The sequence below is a fragment of the Erpetoichthys calabaricus genome, chromosome 2 (genome assembly GCF_900747795.2).
Source record: "Erpetoichthys calabaricus chromosome 2, fErpCal1.3, whole genome shotgun sequence".
Classification (NCBI taxonomy): Eukaryota; Metazoa; Chordata; class Cladistia; order Polypteriformes; family Polypteridae; genus Erpetoichthys; species Erpetoichthys calabaricus.
In genome coordinates this window covers 179,438,937-179,463,127 of record NC_041395.2, presented here as the reverse complement: position 1 = coordinate 179,463,127, position 24,191 = coordinate 179,438,937, and the positions used below count along the sequence as shown (strand labels likewise).

Here is a 24,191-nt window from a genome sequence, read left to right as displayed (position 1 = left end):
TTAAAGGATGCACTTTGCCACTGCTTCTTGATCTTTATGGCGGTCAGGTTCAAAATGAGACGCCACCTTCTGTAAGTGTCTACCTTTTATACTGAGCGAACTGGAAGGGGCAGAGCTTCCTTGGCCTTACAAGGCATTTTTTTGAGGCTATGAGGGGAAAAAGGAGACAAGACTGTTAGCGACAGCACCCCCTCTGTTCCTGAGGTGGTACCACATACCTTAGGTGTGCTTGGAAGGTGACCCTCTGGCACACATGTGTGACATGATATATATATATATATACACACACAAACAAACATCCTCTGTATACAAATATATACACACTCCTGTTCCTTATAATATGTAAAGATATTATGTTTATAGCACAGATTATAAGAAGATACTCACTCTCTCAAATTATAGGGTCATGACAGTTTTATATGGCTACTTTTGTCACATGCAGTTACAGAATTAAACAGCAGTTAAGTTTCTGTAATTAGCTAAATTTGCCAAATATGTGTGTTATTACACATAATAAAAAAAATAAAAATAAGTTAACAAACAACAGAAATCCAAGGTATCTTTGTTGCTGTTATGGCTCAGTTAATTTATGTTTTATATATATATTTTTTTGCTAGTGCATTGCATTATTTATTTTGTATGATACAATAATTTTATTTAATTGTGGCTTCTGCATTTCCCTGTGAACTTCTCTGTATCTCAAAAAGCTGTGAAGTTTAGTTCATCTTTCTGTGTGGGAAGCTAGTTTACTTCCACATCTTTTACCTTTCATCTAATCCATCCATGTTCTGAGTGCTGACTTTCCATTACCAGTCTGAAATGACTATTCTTACAGTATTTATACCTGTAGGTTCTTATTTCATGTATTGAACTGTTAACATTTTTTTAACCACCGCTAAATCCTTCCTTTTTCTGTGAACTCATGAATTACTTGATTCCTTTCAATCATAATAATCATTGTAAAATATAAGACATACTGTGTAAAAACAGACATGGCCAGATTAACTAATTAATGGATTACTGCAACACAGCTAGCCAAAGCAGTAACAAATGTATGAAAATCCAGTTCATGCAAACATATTGAGTACATCTGTTGAGCAACGGTGCTTTTTTGGGTGCATTTTAAAACTTCATCATCTAAAATCCTGAATATAAGAAAAAGACTCTGTTGACCCTAGCCATTCAGTGTCTATCATGTGTAGTGAGTTAGCCACTTTCCAAGTACCACATCCCTCTTACCACCTCTCTTTCTCCAGACCCTGGTCCCCTTCTTCTGCTGGTAAGCTTTCACCCAAACTCCCCTCCACCCACTGCCTTAAAAAGTTTTTAATGCCTTGTCAATTCCCAGTTGGGTCTCAGTGTCTACAAGCTTATTAGAGGTCCAGTATCTATCAGATAAGATGCCATAATTTCATAGTCTCTCTTTGGTTACAGATTGTCAGACACCAAAAGCATAAGCCAGGTTTCCTGCACTCTAGAATTCGAAGAAAATGTTACCAACGTGTTCCCAGAAGCTGCTCCCTTTTTTCTGGTGTCATTGCCTGTTTCAGTTCAGGGTCTAAAACCTGCGGACAGCCTCTGCCCTCTCAGGGTAACATGCAGAGTCTCTCTGTCTTTCTTTCATTTGATGGGGTTGTATGGAACCTCATTCTGTCCTGTGCCATTCTAGTGGTAATTTGGCATTATCTTCCCCTTGCAGTTCATCACAAAACAAACTTGGGTTCCTTCCATAGTTTTCGTCTTTGGTAATTTTGTTTAATGACATAAATACTTACAAGAAGAGGTATCTGTTCAAAATATTTTTTTTGGATATAACACCACATATAAACTAATACAGAACATTTCTTAATCTTTATGATGCACTGGTACCCTGTCTAAGACTGAATCCTGCCTTGTTTCCAGTGCTGTTAAGAAAATTTTAATGAAGCAGGTTTGAAAATGACTGACTGACATTTCATGATTTAATGGACCATCCAAGGTTCATTCTTTCCTTACACCTTGTGCTATAAGGTTAGGATTTCAGTCTCTATAACCTTAGAAAAGGAATAAGATGGTTAGATTATAGATGAATAAACCTGTTGGAATTAATTACTTATTATACTGAACTTATTAATTACTTTGAATTTCTTTCTGTTATCAATGAAATTTAGACTTATATATAACACAGCTCCCAATCAGTCAATTGAGATTATTGTACGTACAAACGATATATGTAAAATAAAATGCAGAACAACATTCAATATTAACAAATGTGCACATACTAAATACACTATATGACCTAAAGTATGTAGACATCCCTCTAAATGATTAAGTTGAGGTGTTTCAGCCAGACCTATTGATAGCAGGTGCATAAAATCACACACATAGCCATGTAAACTCCATTGACAAACATTGGCAGCAGAATGAGTTGTACTGAAGAGCTTAATGACTTTAAATGTGGCACTGTCATACAATGTCACCTTTGCCAACAAGTCAGTATGTAATCTGTCTCAGTCAACTGTAACTGCTACTACTGTAAAGTGGAAGCATCTGCGAGGGAAACCAGCTCAGCTACAAAGTGGTACACCACACAGACTCACAGAGTGGGGCCACCAATTGCTGAAGTGCATAACGTGTAAAAATCACCTATTCATTGATGAGTTACATACAACAGAGTTCCAAATTGCCTCTGGAAACAACACTAGCAAATGTATTGTGTGTTGGGAGCATCATGAAATAGGTTTCCATGAATAAGTAGGTGTACATTAGCATAAGATCACTATATGCAATGCTAGGCGTCAGCTGGAGTTATGTAACACACACCGCCACTGGACTTTGGAGCAGTGGAAATGTGTTCTCTGAAGTGATTAATCACACTTCACTATTTGCCACTCTGATGGATGAATCATGGTATGATAGATACTAGGAGAAACACTACCTTATAGTCTACTTAGTGTCTACTGTACAGTTTTCCAGAACAGAGACGATGGTTTTGGACTGTTTTTCAGGGCATCAGGTATGCCTCTTGCCTCTGGTGAAAGTTATTAACACTATAGAATTCAAAGACATTGTAGACAATTGTGTGCCTCCAACTTTGTGTTAACAATTTGGGGAAGGCCCTCTTTACCATTCCAGCATGACTGTGGCCACTTTGCCCTAAGCCAGATTCGTAAAGGCATGGTTTGACCATTTTGGTGTGGAGGAACTGAAGTGTTCTACCTTGACCTTTACCCTGTTTAATATCTCTTGATGAATTGGAATGCTGATTGATAGCCAGGTCTTTTCATTCGACATTAGTACCTGTGCTCACAAATGTTCTTTTGACCAAATGGGTAAAAATTCCAACAGACACACTTCACTCTTGTTGGATGAGTTTCCTCAAGATTTTGAAGGCTGCTATAACTGCAAGGAGGATTGGAGGGTGTCTCCATATTAATGCCCATGGTTCTAGAATGAGATGCTCACCAAGCTCATGTAGGTGTGAAGGTCATGAGTCCACAAACTTTTGGCCATATACTGTAGTATGAATATCTATATCTACATCTATCTAAATATTATATATACACACACATGACATATATATATAATTATCTGTATATGTAAAAATTTTTTCGCGTTTGAAACGGAAATTACGTATGAGCGTTTGAAACGGAAATTACGTATGACCACAGAGGAACAGGAAAAACATTCTTAATAAACCTGATTCTTGCCAAGAGAGCGAATGGTGACATAGCTCTGGCTGTAGCTTCATGGGGAATCGCTTCTACATTATTAGATGGAGGCCGTACAGCACATTCGGCATTGTAATTACCATTAAACCTTGCTCACGACGAAAATCCAATTTGCAACATACGCAAGGGCTCTGGAAAGGCAAAAGTCTTGCAACATTCAAAGATAATAGTTTGGGATGAGTTCACCATGGCACATAAAAGAGCTTATGAAGACTTGAACCGAACAATGCAAGATCTCAGTGATCCTACCAAAATAATGGGAGGTACTGTCGTTTTACTTGCAGGAGATTTTCGTCAAACATTATCAGTTATTCCACGAGGGACACCAGCAGATTAACTCAACGCGTATTTAAAATCCATGCTTCTCCCACGGTCAGTTATATGTCGCGTGTTCTCGGTAGGTACACCAAAAAATGTATACATTTATACACGTAATGGGCAAACAAAAAATGTAGTATACCTGAAAGCACTGCAGTAGTACTCAATGTATCTTTACTTCTTAAATGTTAATGTTTTACTGTTTAATAATTTATACGCTTCTTATATGTTGTTCAAATTCTTTTATCAAAATACCAGTAACGGCGCACTGCATGATAACGTGCAGTGAATACACTTGACTTGAGCATTCATAGTATTCATCCTTTCTCTGTATGTTTAGCATTCGTTTGCTCAGAGATTGATGTGCTTGCTGCTTCCTGAGCAGATCTTCTTTTCTCCACCCTAGTGGCCCGCTGCTTCTCTTTTGTCGGAATCTTTTCGTGTTAAAACTGATTAAGTTAGTTTTTGTGTTGCAATTACTTAGTAAGTTTTCTTTAACCTTTCACTTAATCTGGCACTTAAGTCTTCAATCTGCCTCAAGAATGATTAGCGAAGGTGGTAGGGAATGAGAACGGAGCCCATACGCATGCGCCTCACGGCTGGCCTGCTGCGCGCTGCTTAGAGTTGATTCTACAATAAAATAAAGATAAAAAGAGTAATAAAATCATCACCCCGAAAGCGGATAGTAGACGTCACTTAGTATATGTGTACCAAATTTCAAGTCAATAGGTGAAACGGTTTGCGAGCTACAGGTGATTTAAAATCCTGGACAGACAAACGAACTGCCACGGTAGCGTATTATAGAAGAAGATTTTACTGTTTAATAATTTTATATTTATATGCAATGTGCTTCTTATATATTACTTCATATTCTCATATGATAATGATGTTAATAATGTTGTTTATATTGATTTCTATGTTATTGTAAGTGCTCTTTATTTGTTGAAAAATAAAATTGGCAATTAACAAACTTATTTTATAAATACTACATTTTATTTTTTTCCCTTGCACTCAGTGAGCAAAGCCACTGGGTAATCAGCTAGTATATATATACTGTATATATACACACACTGTATTTCTTTAACAGTTGTGTAGCTGTGTCTTTTCCATTTCTCAAAATCAAGCAGTTATTGAGTTTCCAAGGTAGGATCCAGCATGAGTCAAATGCGTAACAGTAAAAATTCCTCAGTCCAATAAAGTTTGTTTTAAAAAGGTTTAGCGAAAATTTAAAAAAGAACAAATCACAAAAAATTCAGAAAAAAGTTACTACACACGCAGAATAAAAGGCAAAAAAGAGAAAAATATTTCTTCTTTGTTTCATTACAATCTCAGCAATCTCAAGATAAAATTCTGTTACTTTCTATACTTGTGTCACTTTTCTACGGGAAACTTACATAGGCTTCACTTCAGTACATTCAGTACAGTTTTAAACTGCCCTCCATGCCTGACCAACTGCAAAGCAGATCATAAACTGAACTAGTCTCTGTCAGAATTACAAGCAATAATTAGAATATTCCATTTACAAGTTAGCTTGTATTGGTTATAATAGAACCTTATATTGAGTAGGCACTAATATATAGGCAAATGTTTTAACATAACTAGGAAAATGCTTCTATCAAATTAACATAACCTAATTAAATAACAAATGGTTCTTACAAGTTGTCTTGAAGCTTCTAATGATGGTAATGTAAAGCATGAAAATTAATTAAGCCAAGCTAAGAGTAGGTTTTTGTTAAATTGTTGATATTAGCAGAATTGAAGAACGGGCAGGTTAGTGACTCAGCAGAGTCACAGAGTAACTCAGTACTGGGGATTAACCTTGCACTTGAATTCTTTGTAGTCGCTTCGCAACAGTGCTTACATAAAATACAAAGATGACATAAATCAAAAGTCCATTCATTCACTCATTAGAATACTCATTAGAACAGGCCTTTCAGACCAACAAAGCTCGCCAGTCCTATCCACTTATTTCTTTCAAAAAAACATCAAGTCGAGTTTTGAAAGTCCCCACCGTCTTACTGTCTACCACACTACTTGGTAGCTTATTCCAAGTGTCTATCGTTCTTTGTGTAAAGAAAAACTTCCTAATGTTTGTGTGAAATTTATCCTTTACAAGTTTCCAACTGTGTCCCCGTGTTCTTGATGAACTCATTTTAAAATAAGTCTTGATCCACTGTACTAATTCCCTTCATAATTGTAAACACTTCAATCATGTTACCTCTTAATCTTCTTTTGCTTAAACTGTATAGGATCAGCTCTTTTAATCTTTCCTCATAATTCAACCCCTGTAGCCCTGGAATCAGCCTAGTCACTCATCTCTGAACCTTTTCTAGTGCTGCTATGTCCTTTTTATAGCCTGGAGACCAAAACTGCACACAGTACTCAAGATGATGCCTCACCAGTGCATTATAAAGGTTGAGCATAACATCCTTGGACTTGTACTCCACACATCGTGCTATATAATCTAACATTCTGTTAGCCTTCTTAATGGCTTCTGAACACTGTTGGGAAGTCGATAGCTTAGAGTCCACAATGACTCCTAAATCCTTCTCATAAGGTGTACTCTCGATTTTCAGACCCCCCCATTGTGTATTCAAACCTAACATTTTTACTTCCTATGTGTAATACTTTACATTTACTGACATTAAATTTCATCTGCCACAAATCTGCCCAAGCCTGTATGCTATCCAAGTCCTTCTGTAATGATATAATGGATTCCAAATTATCTGCAAATCCACCTATATTGGTATCATCTGCAAACTTAACCAGCTTGTTACTTATATTCCTATCTAAATAATTTATATATATTAAAAATAGCAGTGGCCCTAGCACTGACCCCTGTGGAACACCACTCTTAACATCGGCCAGTTCTGATGAGGTTCCTCGCAGCATCACCCTCTGCTTCCTGTGTCTGAGCCAATTCTGCACCCATCTAAAAACATCACCCTGAACTCCCACTTCTTTTAATTTGATGCCCAACATCTCATGTGGCACCTTATCAAATGCTTTCTGAAAGTCCAGATAAATAATATCATATGCTCCACTTTGATCGTATCCTTTTGTTGCCTCCTCATAGAATTCCAACATGTTAGTAAAACACGACCCCCCTCTTCTGAAACCATGCTGACTGTTCAGAATTACTCCTGTCCTTGTCAGGTGTTGCTCAATCTTATCCTTAATAATTCCTTCCATTAATTTTCCTGTGATGCATGTTAAGCTTACTGGCCTATAGTTGTGTGGATCTGCCCTGTCATCCTTTTTATATAATGGGATGATATTTGCCATTTTCCAGTCCTTCGGAATCTCTCCAGTACGCAATGACTTCCTAAAAATATGTGTCAAGGGTTTATATATGTACTCACTAGCCTCCTTAAGAACACGAGGATAAATATTATCTGGTCCTGGTGATTTGTTTGATTTCAGCTTATTTAATCTGAGAAGCACTTCTCCCTCTACAATTTCAAAATCCCTCAGTACCTCCTTAGTAGTCCCTGTTACCTCTAGGAGGTTATCGACTTGCTCACTTGTGAACACCTCAAAAAAATGTAAGTTTAGGGCATCTGCTATTTCATTGTCTGTATCTTTTAATTCTCCTTTACTATTTCTGATGCATTTCACCTCCTCCTTGATTATTCTTTTACTACTAAAATACTGCAAGAATCTTCTTAGGGTCTTCTTTTGCCTTATTTGCTATATTCCTCTCCAACTGTCTTTTAGCCTCCCTGATATCCTTCTTAATGGTTGCCCTCATGTTCTCATACGCTCTACGATTCACTTTGCAGTCATTAGTCTTATATGCCTTATAAAGCAGTTTTTTCCTTTGCAACTTCTTTTTTAAATTTGTGTTACTCCACCATGGAGTTTTTTTTATTTTCATATTAATTCCAAATTTAGGTATGTATCTGTCCTGCATTACATGTAAAATATTTTTAAACCTTTTCCACTGCTCCTTGACTGTCTCCACACTTAAAAGCTTATCCCAGTTTATCCTCCTTAGATATTGTCACATCTGCTCAAAATTAGCCCTACCAAAGTTCAACTTAACAATTTTATTCTTTGCAACTACTTTGTAAATCAGAAGGTTGTGGGGAGCTGGAGACCATCTCAGAAGCATAGATAACAAGGCAGTAAGCAATCTCTACAGCTACACTGAGCCCACTTTGAGTTGTGAATTAACCAAATATTATAGTCTTTGGGGTATGTGTGTAAACTGGACTACTGGGAGAGTAAATGCCCAGACCAGGTTGCAGGTCACCTAAACAATGATGCCATCAGGATTCAAACCTAGGTTCCTGAAACTGGAAGGGAGCTGTAAACACTTCACTACCATTTGCCTACAATCCAAAGAAGGTTTCAATTTATAAACCTTGAAATTATACTGTCAACAACATGGTAAATAAGATGTGCCTTTGTGCATTAGCAAATCATTCTTCTAATTGTTTAACATATCCTCATTAACTGCTACACATTCAGGGTGGATATGCTTTCTAAATTATATCATAATAAATATTTTGTGCAATTGCCTAAATATAGTCATTTAATTGTGCACAAAAAGTGCTTGGACATAATTATAGTCTGAGTGATATGACCGGCAGGGTTTTCTCTCTCTGTCTGTCTCCCAGACGGCTTCCTGTCTCCATGGCTCACAGATAAGCTCTGAAGCCTGGGCTCCGTCTTGGGACAGCCTGGCTGGGGCCCTGAATCTCTAAAAGGTCACTGGGTTTGAGTCACTTTGCTCTTTGTGTGACTTGCAGCCATGGAAATTGTGCTTCTTAAGTCTGTGAGCTGGGGGTGTATTGTCTTTCAAGCTTTGGAAAAGTGTACAGTTTTTGACTATAATAGTCCAAGGTTAAACAAACTTCAATAGCAGCAGCTTCCTCAGACTACGTTGAGTTTTGCAGGGGAACCTCATTTAATGTAACATGACTTGCAGAACAGTTTTCTTTTTCTATTTGTTAAAGTTGCCATTTAACCATTCAATAGAAAGCATTAAAATTTCAAAAACTAAAATACTTTCTTAATATCACGAATATTTAATTAAATAAATCTAATTTGTAGCATGTTTTGCTATGATTGAAAGAGGTCTTCACTGAACAACATGAGCGTGTGGAAGAGGCACCGTTTAATGTGGCTTCTTCAAAGCTGCAGTCCATCTCCTAAAGATTTCAGTGGAGGCTTTCAAACATGACACATATGGCTAGCCTGTGTTGACAAAGTTTCTCTACTCTTTCCCTAATTCTCACAATGGGAGAGAGACAGCAAAGATTTGCGAGACAGGATAGGATGCAGTCATAGCTGGGGGTGGAGGTTACTCTAATTCAGGCATTTTGTTCCTTCAGGCAACGTGCTGGCTATGTTTCCTGTGTAGGCCATGCAGAAAGGAAGTAAGAAAACAGAGTCGATGGCGCCAGGGCCTCCCTTATCTCAGGGGGAAGTGCCAAATCCTGAACAGGAAGAAACATTGATAGGATGATAAGGCTCTCTGACGGCAGAGTCTGAGTTTTCAGTCACAAAGCACACCCCTTTTATGGCTCAGTATTCATTTTCTTGCCTGAGCCAAAAAAAAAAACAAACTGATTTTGTTTTTTTTTATCCAAATAAGAATGCAGTGTACCGGGGTAATTGCACTGAACGATCTCTCTACAGGTACGACGTGTTTAGTTAATATTCTTATAACTGTTCTTGCCAATGTCACTGCTCTGAAGTGGCAGATTGTCATTGGAGTGAAGGCATGACAACAGGCATTTCCTTATAGTGCCAAGGAAAAAGAGAGACACATACCGGACTAGCTTTGATGAAGTGAATTCTGTTGGCTTCCTAGCTTTCGTATTGCACCGATCACTTTGAAAAGGGGCTGGAGCTGTTTAAGTCGTCTGTGTCTTCGCCCCCCCACCCCACCCAACCAGACCCCCGCCCCCCATTACAACACGTTCACTCACACACGCAGTCGGCTATTGTTTTTTCCTGCTGTTAAGTGATGCCAAGCAGTCTGGAGTCAGTGTGTTTTTGAAACTGAAGTTGCATAATTGGGGTAGCAGGAGAGATCCCGGACCCAAACACAAATCAGACATCATTCTCTACAGGACCTTGTTTGTACTTGCCATCAGCTGGACTTTTCTGGTAGGCAAGGTCTTTGGATGTCACTATGAATTGTAGGGTAGTCTGAGCTAAAATAAATGGATTAAACTTAAAGTCATATCACCGTCTAACGAATGGAAGGTCAGCAATAGCACGCTTCAATGGGAGCACTGAATGAGGATGCAAAGTTATTCGGGAATGTACTGGTGCCAGTTCTTGAGTTTTTACTTAGAGGCAGGAACAATGCAAATCTTTTATTTCTTCATTAAAAAGAAAAATATTTTTAACACTTTGATATTATAACATTGCATGGCAGAATTTGTTCTCTACTGAAGGAAATTTGGAAAATATTTGAAGAAATAAGTTCCTGGGAAGTGGCATTTCTAAGACATTTAGAAAGAACACTGCTAAAATTTTACACCTCCCCAAGGATCTGCTTTAGGATGTTTTTATTAATAATTAAAATAATAATTCACCAAAATTCTTAAGTAATGATGGGCATAATCAAGGTCAGATCTGACTGATGATTAGAGAATGTAAAACATAAAAAAGCTTCATCTATTTTGGCATCAATTTATAAATGCTTTTGGAGCATTGATTTCAACATTAGTATAATTGTAATGACAACTTGTTAATTAATGCTGCATAAAATTTTAAAGAATAATTTTAATTATGATTTGTTCTATTTATTTCATACAACTCTTAATTTGGTTAATTGTACACCAGGAAAAGGAAAACAGCAACAACAAGAGTGATTAAGAATATATTTATATTTTTCAATGTTATAAAAGTCTTAGATATGTATTTTAAAGCAAGAATCAGAGAAAGCTGTAAAAGATACAAATATTTAGATTGGTGTGAAATCTAAGTTACAATAAAAGTAAAGATTCCTTGAAGTCTGCTGTACATATTTGTGGTTTTGCACATGACAGACAGACATAGATAGATAGATAGATAGATAGATAGATAGATAGATAGATAGATAGATAGATAGATAGATAGATAGATAGATAGATAGATAGATAGATAGATAGATAGATAGATAGATAGATAGATAGATTTAATTCTCATTGAATATTTTAACCTTTTTTGGGGTTCATGTGGATTTTACAGGTTTATCATCACCAGATCATTCCAGAAACCACCAGATTTCTGCAGAGTGAAACTTAGTAAAAAAATGAACAGAACTGAAAAGGTAAAAAAACCCTCTTGTTTATGATCATGAGCTCTGTCCAACTTTAAAATGATAAATCTTTCATTATTATCACATCTCCAAAACTTCTTCCCTTATGTTTCCTTATCTTGATTTTATGTTTGACATTTTGTTTCATGTTGTTACCAAAAGGATCACAAACAGAAGGGCTTTTTAAGACTACAAATTGAGATCTGTATATGGTCATCTTTCTAACCATAAGTGACTCGGATTATTTTTGATCTTTACAGATTATATCCTTTGATTGAGTGTTGCATGTTTGGGTGTCGGCGCTCAGTTTTACTACGGCGGCTATGGTCTAGCCGATGCACGGGTGTCGAAGATGGGGATGTGGCATCCCTGAAGCTAGCAGCTCGCTCAATTTTCCAACGGTTGCGCTTGGAACAGTTAGAGCGGCTGTGTGAGGCCTTGAACAGCGGTGGAGCAGGAGACTCTGCATGTGTGTTAGTGCCACGCACAGAAATCAGATCTGGACCCACAGCACCTGGAGGATGGGCACAGCTCACACCACAACTACTTCTGTGTCGTCTTTTTCGCTGGCCAGACCTTCGATACCAGCATGAAATCAAGAGGCTACATTGCTGTCCAGATTTTGCCAAGCGGGATGGGGATCGAGGTCTTGTTTGTGTTAACCCTTACCATTTCAGCAGGCTTGCTGAACCAGGTAGGAGCAAACTCAATAATGTATTGGTAAGAAACTTCCTTGTTTTGAAGTAGATAGTTATGTTTACTTTAATGATAAAAATTTGACATCTAGTAATAACAAAATCTTTAAAGCACTTTAATGCATTTCAAATAGAGCAAGATAAGTAACTTGTTTGAAGGCACAAATTACTAAATTGGACTTCTAGGTTACGCTACCAAACCTCACAACCTTTATTACATATTTTAAATGACTGATAGTTTTCAAAAAAATCTTGAAAGTATGCAAATATTGTGACATAACACGGCATTCTCAGATTCCCTTCATCTAATTCAAGGTTGTCAAGATATCTGCAGACCCTAAACAGACAATGACCAAATGTCAAATCTGAACCCATATGAACTCTGCTGTAGCTATGATGCAGCAATGCTGTCCAATGTTCTGCCATGCTGTCCTGAATAAAATGTACATTCAAAGTTTAATTTATTTAGTAAATCCTCAGTAAATCAATAATCATAAGATATCTTAACAGAAGTACACCATTTATGAAATGTATGCCTTTTTGTGATTATGTGCAGGTGTGGTAAGTCAAGACATATATTTTGACAAAATTTCTTCTAAAAAATAGTAATTTAAAAACATAGTGTAAACATTTTCAAATAAATCCACTTTGTTAAAGAAACTGACAATACACCATACATTTTCATAATCAGGTGTTTGATTTACTTTGCTGCAGTTTCAATTTAACAAACCCAGTGACAAATCTTCACGTGTAGTGTCAGAGTGCCCCCTAATGGCATGTTTGGCACAGTTCTTTAAAGTAAAAGTTGACCTTTTCTTCAGGATTTCACTACATGACTTTACCACACTAAATATGACATGATTAGGTTTTGTAGTACACAATTCACATCATAACTTAGCCATGCTTTTTTAGTGGTAGATTTAGCAGCTTCTGACTATGTGGGTTTTGACCATAATCAATTTAGTGAGCTTGACTGCCAAACATAATTATTTTCTCAGAGAAAGTAATGCTGTTTAAGCCAGTAAAATCATCTTGGACTGTTTCATAGTGCCCCCTGACCATTAATTATGTGAAAATTGTTTGCTGTAGAACCAACATTTTAGAAGAAGTCCTGTATGGACTCAAATATGAAAAGCTAACACAATTCATTCCTTTAAAAACAACTTAAAATACATTTGATCAGGAAGGCATTCAAGTTACACTGACATTCTGACCCTTTTTTCAGATACTCCTCACTGTCCAGGTGCTAAGGATAAATTGTGTTTGTGGCACAAATTATGTTATTTGTTCAGAATTTTGTTGTAATGTTTTGTATATTTTGTATTTTAATTCTGGTTTATTGTCTCTTATTCTAATTTAAAGATGTGTTTTTACTGTATTTATCTTTATTTAGTGTTTTATATGGATATTATTTGTATCTAATGTTATACAGTGCATCCAGAAAGTATTCACAGTGCATCACTTTTTCCACATTTTGTTATGTTACAGCCTTATTCCAAAATGGATTAAATTCGTTTTTTTCCTCAGAATTCTACACACAACACCCCATAATTACAACGTGAAAAAAGTTTACTTGAGATTTTTACAAATTTATTAAAAATAAAAAAATTGAGAAAGCACATGTACATAAGTATTCACAGCCTTTGCCATGAAGCTCAGAATTGAGCTCAGGTGCATCCTGTTTCCCCTGATCATCCTTGAGATGTTTCTGCAGCTTAATTGGAGTCCACCTGTGGTAAATTCAGTTGATTGGACAGGATTTGGAAAGGCACACACCTGTCTATATAAGGTCCCACAGTTGACAGTTCATGTCAGAGCACAAACCAAGCATGAAGTCAAAGGAATTGTCTGTAGACCTCCGAGACGGGATTGTCTCGAGGCACAAATCTGGGGAAGGTTACAGAAAAATTTCTGCTGCTTTGAAGGTCCCAACGAGCACAGTGGCCTTCATCATCCGTAAGTGGAAGAAGTTCGAAACCACTAGGACTCTTCCTAGACCTGGCTGGCCATCTAAACTGAGTGATCGGGGGAGAAGGGCCTTAGTCAGGGAGGTGACCAAGAACCCGATGGTCACTCTGTCAGAGCTCCAGAGGTCCTCTGTGGAGAGAGGAGAACCTTCCAGAAGGACAACCATCTCTGCAGCAATCCACCAATCAGGCCTGTATGGTAGAGTGGCCAGACGGAAGCCACTCCTTAGTAAAAGGCACATGGCAGCCCGCCTGGAGTTTGCCAAAAGGCACCTGAAGGACTCTCGGACCATGAGAAAGAAAATTCTCTGGTCTGATGAGACAAAGATTGAACTCTTTGGTGTGAATGCCAGGCGTCACGTTTGGAGGAAACCAGGCACCGCTCATCACCAGGCCAATACCATCCCTACAGTGAAGCATGGTGGTGGCAGCATCATGTTGTAGGAATGTTTTTCAGCGGCAGGGACTGGGAGACTAGTCAGGATAAAGGGAAAGATGACTGCAGCAATGTACAGAGACATCCTGGATGAAAACCTGCTCCAGAGCGCTCTTGACCTCAGACTGGGGTGACGGTTCATCTTTCAGCAGGACAATGACCCTAAGTACACAGCCAAGATATCAAAGGAGCGGCTTCAGGACAACTCTGTGAATGTCCTTGAGTGGCCCAGCCAGAGCCCAGACTTGAATCTGATTGAACATCTCTGGAAAGATCTTAAAATGGCTGTGCACCGACGCTTCCCATCCAACCTGATGGAGCTTGAGAGGTGCTGCAAAGAGGAATGGGCGAAACTGGCCAAGGATAGGTGTGCCAAGCTTGTGGCATCATATTCAAAAAGACTTGAGGCTTTAATTGCTGCCAAAGGTGCATCGACAAAGTATTGAGCAAAGGCTGTGAATACTTATGTACATGTGATTTCTCAGTTTTTTTATTTTTAATAAATTTTCAAAAACCTCAAGTAAACTTTTTTCACTTTGTCATTATGGGGTGTTGTGTGTAGAATTCTGAGGAAAAAAATTAATTTAAACCATTTTGGAATAAGGCTGTAACATAACAAAATGTGGAAAAAGTGATGCGCTGTGAATACTTTCCGAATGCACTGTACATGCCCTGTTATTCATTTTGAATTTCTGCAAAGCACTTGACCATGGGAACTGTGCGATATAAATAAAATGACTTAATAAATAATAATACAAGCAAATGCCACCTGTACTCCATATGTTACTGCTATGGATTACTTTCAAATAAAGGTTTCAAGTTCATTATGCAAAGGGTTCAGTGTAACTATACACTATGTATACATATAGACTGTACTGTATATATTCAACAGATTCATTGGAAAGTGGCAAAGTGAACTCTTCATTCTACTTTTGCCAGTCTACCTAGACATAGGCTCCTAGGCTTACAGACTATAAACATACATAAAAAGATAGCTAAAAAGTTTAAAAACATCCTATAGACAGTAGATATTTACCACAATGGTTGGAAACTTAAAGTATACAATGTATTACATGATTCAAGCTATGCCATGTTTTAAGTGAGGCTAAAGGAAATTCTTTGTTCAATAGTAACAATATATTTTCCTTCTCACTTGCATGTAGGCTTTCACAGAATACAGCATAAATTCTATGATAAGTAGTAGGTTTTGAAACATTTAGTCTCAGAGATGAGTACCAGTCTGTAGTGCTGCTATGTTGTAGTCACATTCAGTTCAATTCAGTTTATTTTTATATAGTCCAGTATGATTCCATTTTACAATTTTTGCAAAATAACATGAGGCAAAAACAAGATATAAATGTATATAAATGGAATCACACTGGAGTGTACATTACATTATATTTTATTATACACTATATTGCCAAAAGTATTGGGATGCCTGCCTTTACACACACATGAACTTTAATGACATCCCATTCTTAATACATAGGCTTTAACATGGAGTTGGCCCACCCTTTTCAGATATAATAGCTCCAACTCTTCTGGGAAGGCTTTCCATAAGGCTTAGAAGTGTGTTTATGGGAATTTTTGACCATTCTTCCAGGAGAGCATTTGTGAGGTCAGGCACTGATGTTACATGAGAAAGCCTGGCTCACAGTCTTCACCTTTGGGATGAATTAGAGCATTCTATCGAGTTGAGGTCAGGGTTCTGTGTGGGCCAGTCAAGTTCCTCCACACCAAACTTGCTTATCCATTTCTTTATAGACCTTGCTTTGTGCACTAGTGCACAGTCATGTTGGAACAGGAAGGGGCCATCCTCAAACTGTTCCCACAAAGCTGGGAGCATGAAATTGTCCAAAATGGCTTTGTATGCTGAAGCATTAAGAGTTCCTTTCACTGGAATTAAGGGGCCAAGCCCAACTCCTGAAAAACAACCCCACACCATAATCTCTACTTCCACCAAACTTTACACTTGCAGTCAAGAAAGTGCCGTTCTCCTGGCAACCGCTGAACCCAGACTCAGATCCATCAGATTGCCAGACAGAGAAGCATGACTCGTCACTCCAGAGGACATGTCCTCACTGCTCTAGAGTTCAGTGGTGGTATGCTTTACATCACAGCATCCAACGCTTTGCATTGCACTTGCATTCTATGAAGCTCCCTATGCACTGTTCTTGAGCTTTTGGAGGTCTGTAACTATTAACTCGGCGGAAAGTTGGCAACTTCTGTCCCCACTCTGTGATTTTACATAGCCTATCACTCCGTGGCTGAGTTGCTGTTGTTCCTAATTGCTTCCACTTTGTTATAATACCACTAACAGTTGACCGCGGAATATTTAGTAGCGAGGAAATTTCACAAATGGACTTATTGTACAGTTGGCATTGCATCACGGTACCACGCTTGACTTCAGTGAGCTCCTGAGAGTAACCCGTTCTTTCACAAATGTTTGTAGAAGAAGTCTGCGTGCCTAAGTGCTTGATTTTATATACCTGTGGCCTTGGAAGTGTTTGGAACACCTGAATTCAATGATTTGGAGGGGTGTCCCAATACTTTTTGCAATATTGTATATATATATATATATATATATATATATATATATATATATATATATATATATATATATATATATATATATATATTTATATATATATTTATATATATATATATATATAGGTGAGCCATAAGTTTCCATACATAGGAAAAATAAACATTTTTTTTATGTTTTTTCATGCTGTACATGACTGCCATTGTTTTGAAAACACATTTCAATATGTGTTCATCACTGCTGATGAACACGTATTAGCACAGCTAATGGAGTTATGCTTTTAATGGCATTGGTAATACGTTCCCTAAGATGATTTATGTTTCAGATACCCTAAAAAATGCTTTTGAATAAAGAGCAACAAATTGAAATCATACTGATGGCCAGGTCAGGATTGAAATGGCAGTCATGTAGAGCATATTATATAAATAAAAATGGTTTTTCATAAAAAAATGTTTATTTTTCCTATGTATGGAAACTTATGGCCCACCCTATACTCTTCTATATATATATATACTGTATATATAAAAAGCCAAGTACCACAAATTCACTCATCACGAAATCCAAACCATCTGGACTTGGAACTTGAAATTTGGAATGTAGATTACCCTTGGCCCATAGGTGCTCGCTAAGAAACGGATTTAAAAATTTCTCATAGTTTTTAGACCCATTTGTACGTCTGTCCGCTTTTCATGAAAAAACTACTTAACGGATTTAGATTGGGTTTTTTTCTATAATTTGCTTGAACATTCCGTCAATTTTGCGACTTTCTCATTGCGCTAAGTATCATAGTTTGCTTGCGGTACCGATTTATTAGCGCGAATCCGAGAGAGACTCATTGGGCTGCGGAGAGGGGGGCGGGGCTCTCCTCACTCACACGTCTGCTTTGGGGCGTAACCTTAACTCAACTTAGTTAGTGAACGAGCGAGCTACTTAACGGATTTAGATCTTTTTTTTTCTATAATTTGCTTGAACATTCCAGTTGATTTTGCGACTTCTCTCATTTCACTAACAATCATAGTTCACTTGCAGGAGCAATATATTCGCACTAATCCTTGACAGAGGCTGCAGGCTGAGGGGAGGGGGAAGAATGACGTCAGGAGTACAGAGCTGGGCCGGGCCCATCTCACTGTCCTGTTTCACTAATACGCAGGGGAAGCCGCGGGGGATGGCTAGTATATACTGTATATTATACACACACACACACACACACAATTTGACCAAAAAATATAAAACATTCCATATATATATCAGAATTGACAGGAAGTACTCACAAAATTATTGCTATGTGATTAATTTGAAATATTCTGCTTGCTGCTATAGCGCTTTAGCACAATCCACTTCATAGCACTTGCACATTTGACCCACCAAATGGCATTGCGAGGTGATGTGCATTTTAAGCAAAGCAAATACCATTGTGGTGGAGGAAGGAATTAGTCCCAAAAATTTCATACTAACAAATGTATTTGTGGCCCTCACAGTTGTTATTCTTAAAGGAAAAGATTTGGAAATGTTAAAAAATGTATAGAAAAAATAATGTATGTATTTGAAAGTACAAATATATTTAGCTATGTTCATACAATTCTAGAATAATTTGCAAGCAAAAAAAAAAAAATAAGTCGTGTAAAGTGTGGTGTAGTGATTAGGACATTGGACTTCAAACTATGAGGTTGTGGGTTCAGATCCCACTACTGTACTGACACTATGTGAGTATGCTTACCCTCTACTGAAGCAAAGGAGCATTTGAAACATTGTAGTATGGCATAATGTCAACTGTTCCTATCAGTTTGTCCAGTTTTGGTGTGTCTCTACACGTTGTTATGTAGGAAACATGTTTGTACACAATGCTAAAGATGAGTGCTACACTTTGATTTTTATATAAAGCCAAAATTCTTAAAAAAAAATTTTCAGACTTAGAATACCTGCTACATGCACACAAGGTTTTAGATTGATAAGACTTGCAATAATCATAAACTCAAGAGTGGAACAAAACTCACTTTGCAAAAGCTATTTGAAAGTCATTCAGTTTTTAATACTTCAAGACTTAACAGTAAGAAAGGTGAACTATGCAGTCTCTCTGCATGAAATTGACAAAAATATACAGATCAGAAACAGCATTAAATTAAGTTCAATTGATTTTATGTAACAGTTTTCTAATTTACAGACTTACCTTGCTGTACACAGTATATTGGAAAAACAAAGAAAATATAATAAACTGTATTTCAGTATTTCAAATGTTGTAAGTTGTCTTGGATAAAGCAATTAGACAAATTAGTAAATAATAATAATTTTAAGACAAGGTCTGAGAAGAGACAAACAAAATTCAAGTCCTCTCATATCTCCAAATTGGACTGGTGGCCCAACTGGGGTTGGGATCTGCCTTGGTCAAGATGCTACTGGAATATTCTTTGGCAGGTTCAATATATTAATGGATGAAAGTTTATGCAAATTCCAGAGAAACACCACTTTGTAAAACACTTTTGTAGAACTTGCTCCAGAGGTGATTCAAATAAGGTTACAGAACAACATACTCCAGTTTGTATGACACAGGCTTGCCCATTTTCAATTTCTGTAGTGGATGTAATGGGTTAGGATGCATGAATCAGCAATGTACTTTTAAAGTACCCCACCACCCATCCCATTAGCAATACAGTGAAAACAGAGGGAATTACATTAATTAGTCCAAGGAATGACTGTTTTACATGCCCCATTACACATATGTATAACATAAAAAACACACATTATATATTAGTTTCTATGCAGATATTACTCTTCTATTACTCCAGGTTGGTTCCCAACTGTAAATATGAGTTAGTGAGTTTCTCCTCCTTTTCATGTGTTACAGTAAATCTAGCCATTGAGGGGGTCCTAACCTGACTGGCACCCCAACAACACAGTTAAGGAAGATTAAAAAATTCAAACCAAAAATGCAGCTAGTTTAAAAAAATAGTGATAGGGGTTTAGATATCAAGCCTGAAAAAGGTATCAACACCACTACAAATAAGTAAAGTTTAAAAACCGCAGATACTTCCAGAACTGATACTAATGTACTTTGATAAATGCAGTGCAGCAAGCACTTGTAGTTTCTTTACCTACTTTTCTGTTCCTGTTCAGAAACTCCACCACCACCTTACACAAAATGCTCAAGATCTTGCAGCCAATGGACCGGACTGATGGACTGGTCTGGCCCTGGAGATGCCTGGTCTAAAGATCCAAGCACTGAACAATGCTCAAATTGTTACGGTGAGTGTACTTTGAACTGATCTCCTCCTGTGTTTTACTCATAATTGGCTTCTCACTACATTCATAATTCATAGCAGTGATGCAGAATTATTGTGCCTTCAATTCCTTAAGCTTTAACTCCAATGTATTTGAAATTTCATATTTACATTTACTGTTAAACATTAATTCTATTATATTCATTCTTTATTTCCAGAAACATCTGATTCCAGTATGGAAGGTTACTGGTGCAGACTGGCATATTGGGAACATCGGACAAGGGTTGGATGTCAGTTGGCAGTACAGGAGGAGGCAGTCAGTGTGTTTTGGGATCTCCCAAGGGGGAGTGGGCTCTGTCTGTCTCCTTTAAAACCTCTAGGGAGAGGAGAACGTGGTGGAGACTCTTCAAGCCGCAGAGTCAGAAAGCGTATTGGGCCAGGGGTGGTGCTGAGCCGTGAAGGGGGCGGAGTCTGGTTATATAATCGTAGCCAGGTGCCAGTGTTTGTAGGCTCTCCTACTCTCCTGCCACCTGACTCAAGTCGGTCTGCCTGCAAGCTGCTGCCAGGTTATTCCCTCAAGGTATTTGATTACCGTAGGATCCCTTCACGACAGGCTTATGTGAGAGAGAAGGGCCCATGGGATCCCCACTGCATTCGTGTAAGCTTTGCCAAAGGATGGGGTCCCACATACTCAAGAAGGCTCATCACCTCCTGCCCTTGCTGGCTAGAAATTCTGCTAAATAAGTAAATCCAAATGTTAATTATGGTTACTCAAGTCTATACTGTATACATTTATTTTATATTGAATACTGATGGTGAATTAGCAAAGAATTATTAATTTCTGATATGAACTGCAAAAATGACAAGCTGATAGAGTAAAATGTTCAGTTGTGTAGAATTGTTAAATGTCAAAAGAAATAATGTAGGATAATGGTTTGTGACTTGTGAGGTGTAATTTTGGAAACGGGTATGTTGCATTTTGTTCTTCCAATAAAGGAAAACCGGTAAGGAGTAAGTGAGGTCCCACTTGCCAGACTTTGAGAAGGATTATGGTCATTCTCACTTTACAATGATCCATAAGACCTCTTCAAAACAGCTGATAGTAGTATGTTTTGGCCTAAAACGTCTGAAAGTTTGACAGCCACCCTCTTAAGAGACAGAAAAGGTGAGATAAAGTGAATGAAATGGTAGCTCAGAAGGAAGGAAATGAAGCACAGTGAACAGTAAAGACAAAAGTGAGAGGATGTTCTAATTTATAGAAATGCCTAATATAAATGGAAGAAGCAAGGGTGATTGTGAAGCTAATGACCAAAAGATTGTTAGTTTACTTAGCTATTAAGACTTAAATAATCTACAAGGATTTCTTTACCAATTGAAGCATGAGGTATTTGCTATAATTATGCATTGATTTGTTATTGCTTACTACAATGTTGAACCTCGGCATTTGAAAATCTCAGATTAGAGGTGAATATTGCAATTCATTTTATAGTAAAGTTAAAATACTACAACATGTCAACATATTTATAATTTCACTACATTAATTTCACTATAGCAAAATGTTGCTGATATTGTTAATTTGGAAATTTTCCCACACATGAGGAGCAAATAATAGAAGGAATAACTGAAAAATAATTGAAAACACTGAATCATTGGCAATGGAAATTAGGAGGCTATTTTATTAAATGTTAGGATACAGAATATTATTAAGCTGGAGCCTTAAAACTGTTTGTGTTCTAATACATTTTTATAATATTTATATTCGGTATATAACCAATGTTGTACTAAAATATGTTTTTATTTTATGTTATTCTAAGGCATATATACTGAAAAAACTTTTTGTCATTTCCTTTTCCCCTCACAGGGTGGCGCCTGATTCACAAATCTAAGCATTTAAGCCTGCAAGTAGTAGGAGCTGACTTTTTTCTGACTTGAACACTTTTATAATATTTCCTATATTAAAAATCATACTGGTCATGAATGACAAGCAAAAATATTGTTTGTTGTTCATGGCAATTCTTCTATACTATAAAATGATATATAAGCTGTCATTAATGACTAAAAGAGTTTGTAAGTAAGAGGATGCTACTGTTCCCAACTTATAAACTACTGCATTGTACAATGTACTCTGTAATCAATAAAAAGTATAGAATACAGTATAAAAAGGTACTATTCATATAACACTTCACAGTAAATTATCCAAATATAATAATTTTGATTTAATTACTCCTCCTTATGAATTTAAACAAAATAATTGTAGAGGACTAGTCTTATTTATGCAAATTCTTTATTATTTTGTCACCATCCCCAAAATAATTGGGATCTAAAAAATGATGTGATCTACTTCACACATACTAAGTTCAAATTCAAATTGTACTTTATTTTTCAAAATCCAACAATTGGCACAAATGACCTGCGTAAAATATATATTAATTAAGGCAATAATATTATATTAATATTCATACTATTCAAGTAATTTTCTAGAAGGCAGGCATTGACTTTCTGGTCATAAATAACATTTTTTCTGTCACCACTGTCAAAAATTAATTTAAAGGAATACAAATCAATTTGTATGTATTTATTGTACGTTACTTTTATTGTATTATTTCTTGCGGCTCAAACATACATTTTTAAACGTTATCAGTTTTTCATATATTTTATTGCTATTAAATATTCCCTACACAATAATGTTTCTGAATTGTTATTTTCATCACTGCAATTAAGGGACTGCTGCTATATAGCTTTTAAAAATATGACAGCTTGACAGTGCCTCTCATTTGGGTTATCTTTATCTGCTTTTCTCTTTTTCGATTCGGTATCAAGCAAGGACTCTGGGACTGTGAGGCACCACTGCCAGCTATTGCTCCACTATGTTAAGTATGTTCACAATGTTTCTGTTATTTGGTGTTTTTTTAAGAGTTTATAAAAACATTTTAGTGAAAGTTACATAAACATTATTAAAGGTATCAGATGAAATATTTAAAAGTAAAAAGTACTCAACATATGTGTTTAAACTCTAAAAGCATATCCATTACATAATACAACCTTCTAAGGATCAAAAATGTATGTAGTATAAAATAATCAGATATTATTAGAATCAAATGTAGTGTGGTTTCAGATGTTAATCAAGGCCAGATTGAGAAGAGAATTACATATAACTGATATTAAATAAAATTGCATTTAAACTTGCTATAAGTAAACTTACACAGAATACTAAACTAAAATATATAATGGGCGCAAAGTGAAAAGAAAGTTAAAGATGCCAGTTGGTGAAGGAGTGGAACTAAATAATAATAATAATTCATTACATTTATATAGCGCTTTTCTCAGTACTCAAAGCGCTATCCACACAGGGAGGAAGCGAACCCACAATCTTCCACAGTCTCCTTACTCCAAAGCAGCAGCACTACCACTGCGCCACCTGTGAGGACGAACTGTAAACCATTAGGTTCAAGTGCAGGGCCATCTTAATGTATGGGCTCTGGCCAGGGCCCCAGGAGAACAGGGGCCCACAATGTTTCTGATGCCTATGTATGTTTCTGGTTTGCTGTCATAACAGGGGCTCCAGTGCACAACTTTGCCTGGGGGCCTATGATGCTGGTATGATGGCCCGGTTCAAGTGTAATCCTATCCCTGACTCACTGTGTGATCACAGTCGCACACTGCAATTAAAGAATCTAACCTTCTGCAAAAAAAAAAAAAAAAGTTGAATTTTAATTATTAAATGCGTTGAAAGAAACATTTCATATAACACTTCACAGCAAATTATCCAAATATAATCATTTTGATTTAATTCTCCCTATGATTTTTTTTAATATTGTATTGAACTGGTCTTATGTATGCATTCTTCAAATATTACTTTGTCACCGTGGAGATAGCTTTTTTCTTTCCTCAGTAATGGCCCAGTGCAAAACCCATCCAAGGCATCCTCAATAACTACTGTCCCCCAGCTGTGTACCAGACACACCGACTTTGCATATTGTCAACAGTGTACCAGTTACCCTGACATGGCATACTGCTTTGATATTTTCAGCATACACTTTATCA

The 24,191-nt window shown here is 36.9% G+C and overlaps 1 protein-coding gene across 2 annotated transcripts in view; it reads left to right on the top strand.

The window, feature by feature from the left end:
- Positions 1 to 22,527, top strand: part of LOC114646589 (mothers against decapentaplegic homolog 6-like) — a 28,737-nt gene extending 6,210 nt beyond the window's left edge. The window contains exons 1-5 of one of the 2 annotated variants that reach the window (XM_028794849.2): positions 9,987 to 10,148; positions 11,220 to 11,301; positions 11,550 to 11,983; positions 20,044 to 20,172; positions 20,366 to 22,527. In XM_028794849.2, coding sequence (XP_028650682.1) covers positions 11,575 to 11,983; positions 20,044 to 20,172; positions 20,366 to 20,895 — 1,068 coding nt within the window. In that variant the 5' untranslated portion in view covers positions 9,987 to 10,148; positions 11,220 to 11,301; positions 11,550 to 11,574 and the 3' untranslated portion in view covers positions 20,896 to 22,527. Of the gene's footprint in view, positions 1 to 9,986; positions 10,149 to 11,219; positions 11,302 to 11,549; positions 11,984 to 20,043; positions 20,173 to 20,365 lie in introns of those variants that run through there. The other variant, XM_028794850.2, reaches the window with a different exon arrangement.
- Positions 22,528 to 24,191: the final 1,664 nt, after the last annotated feature.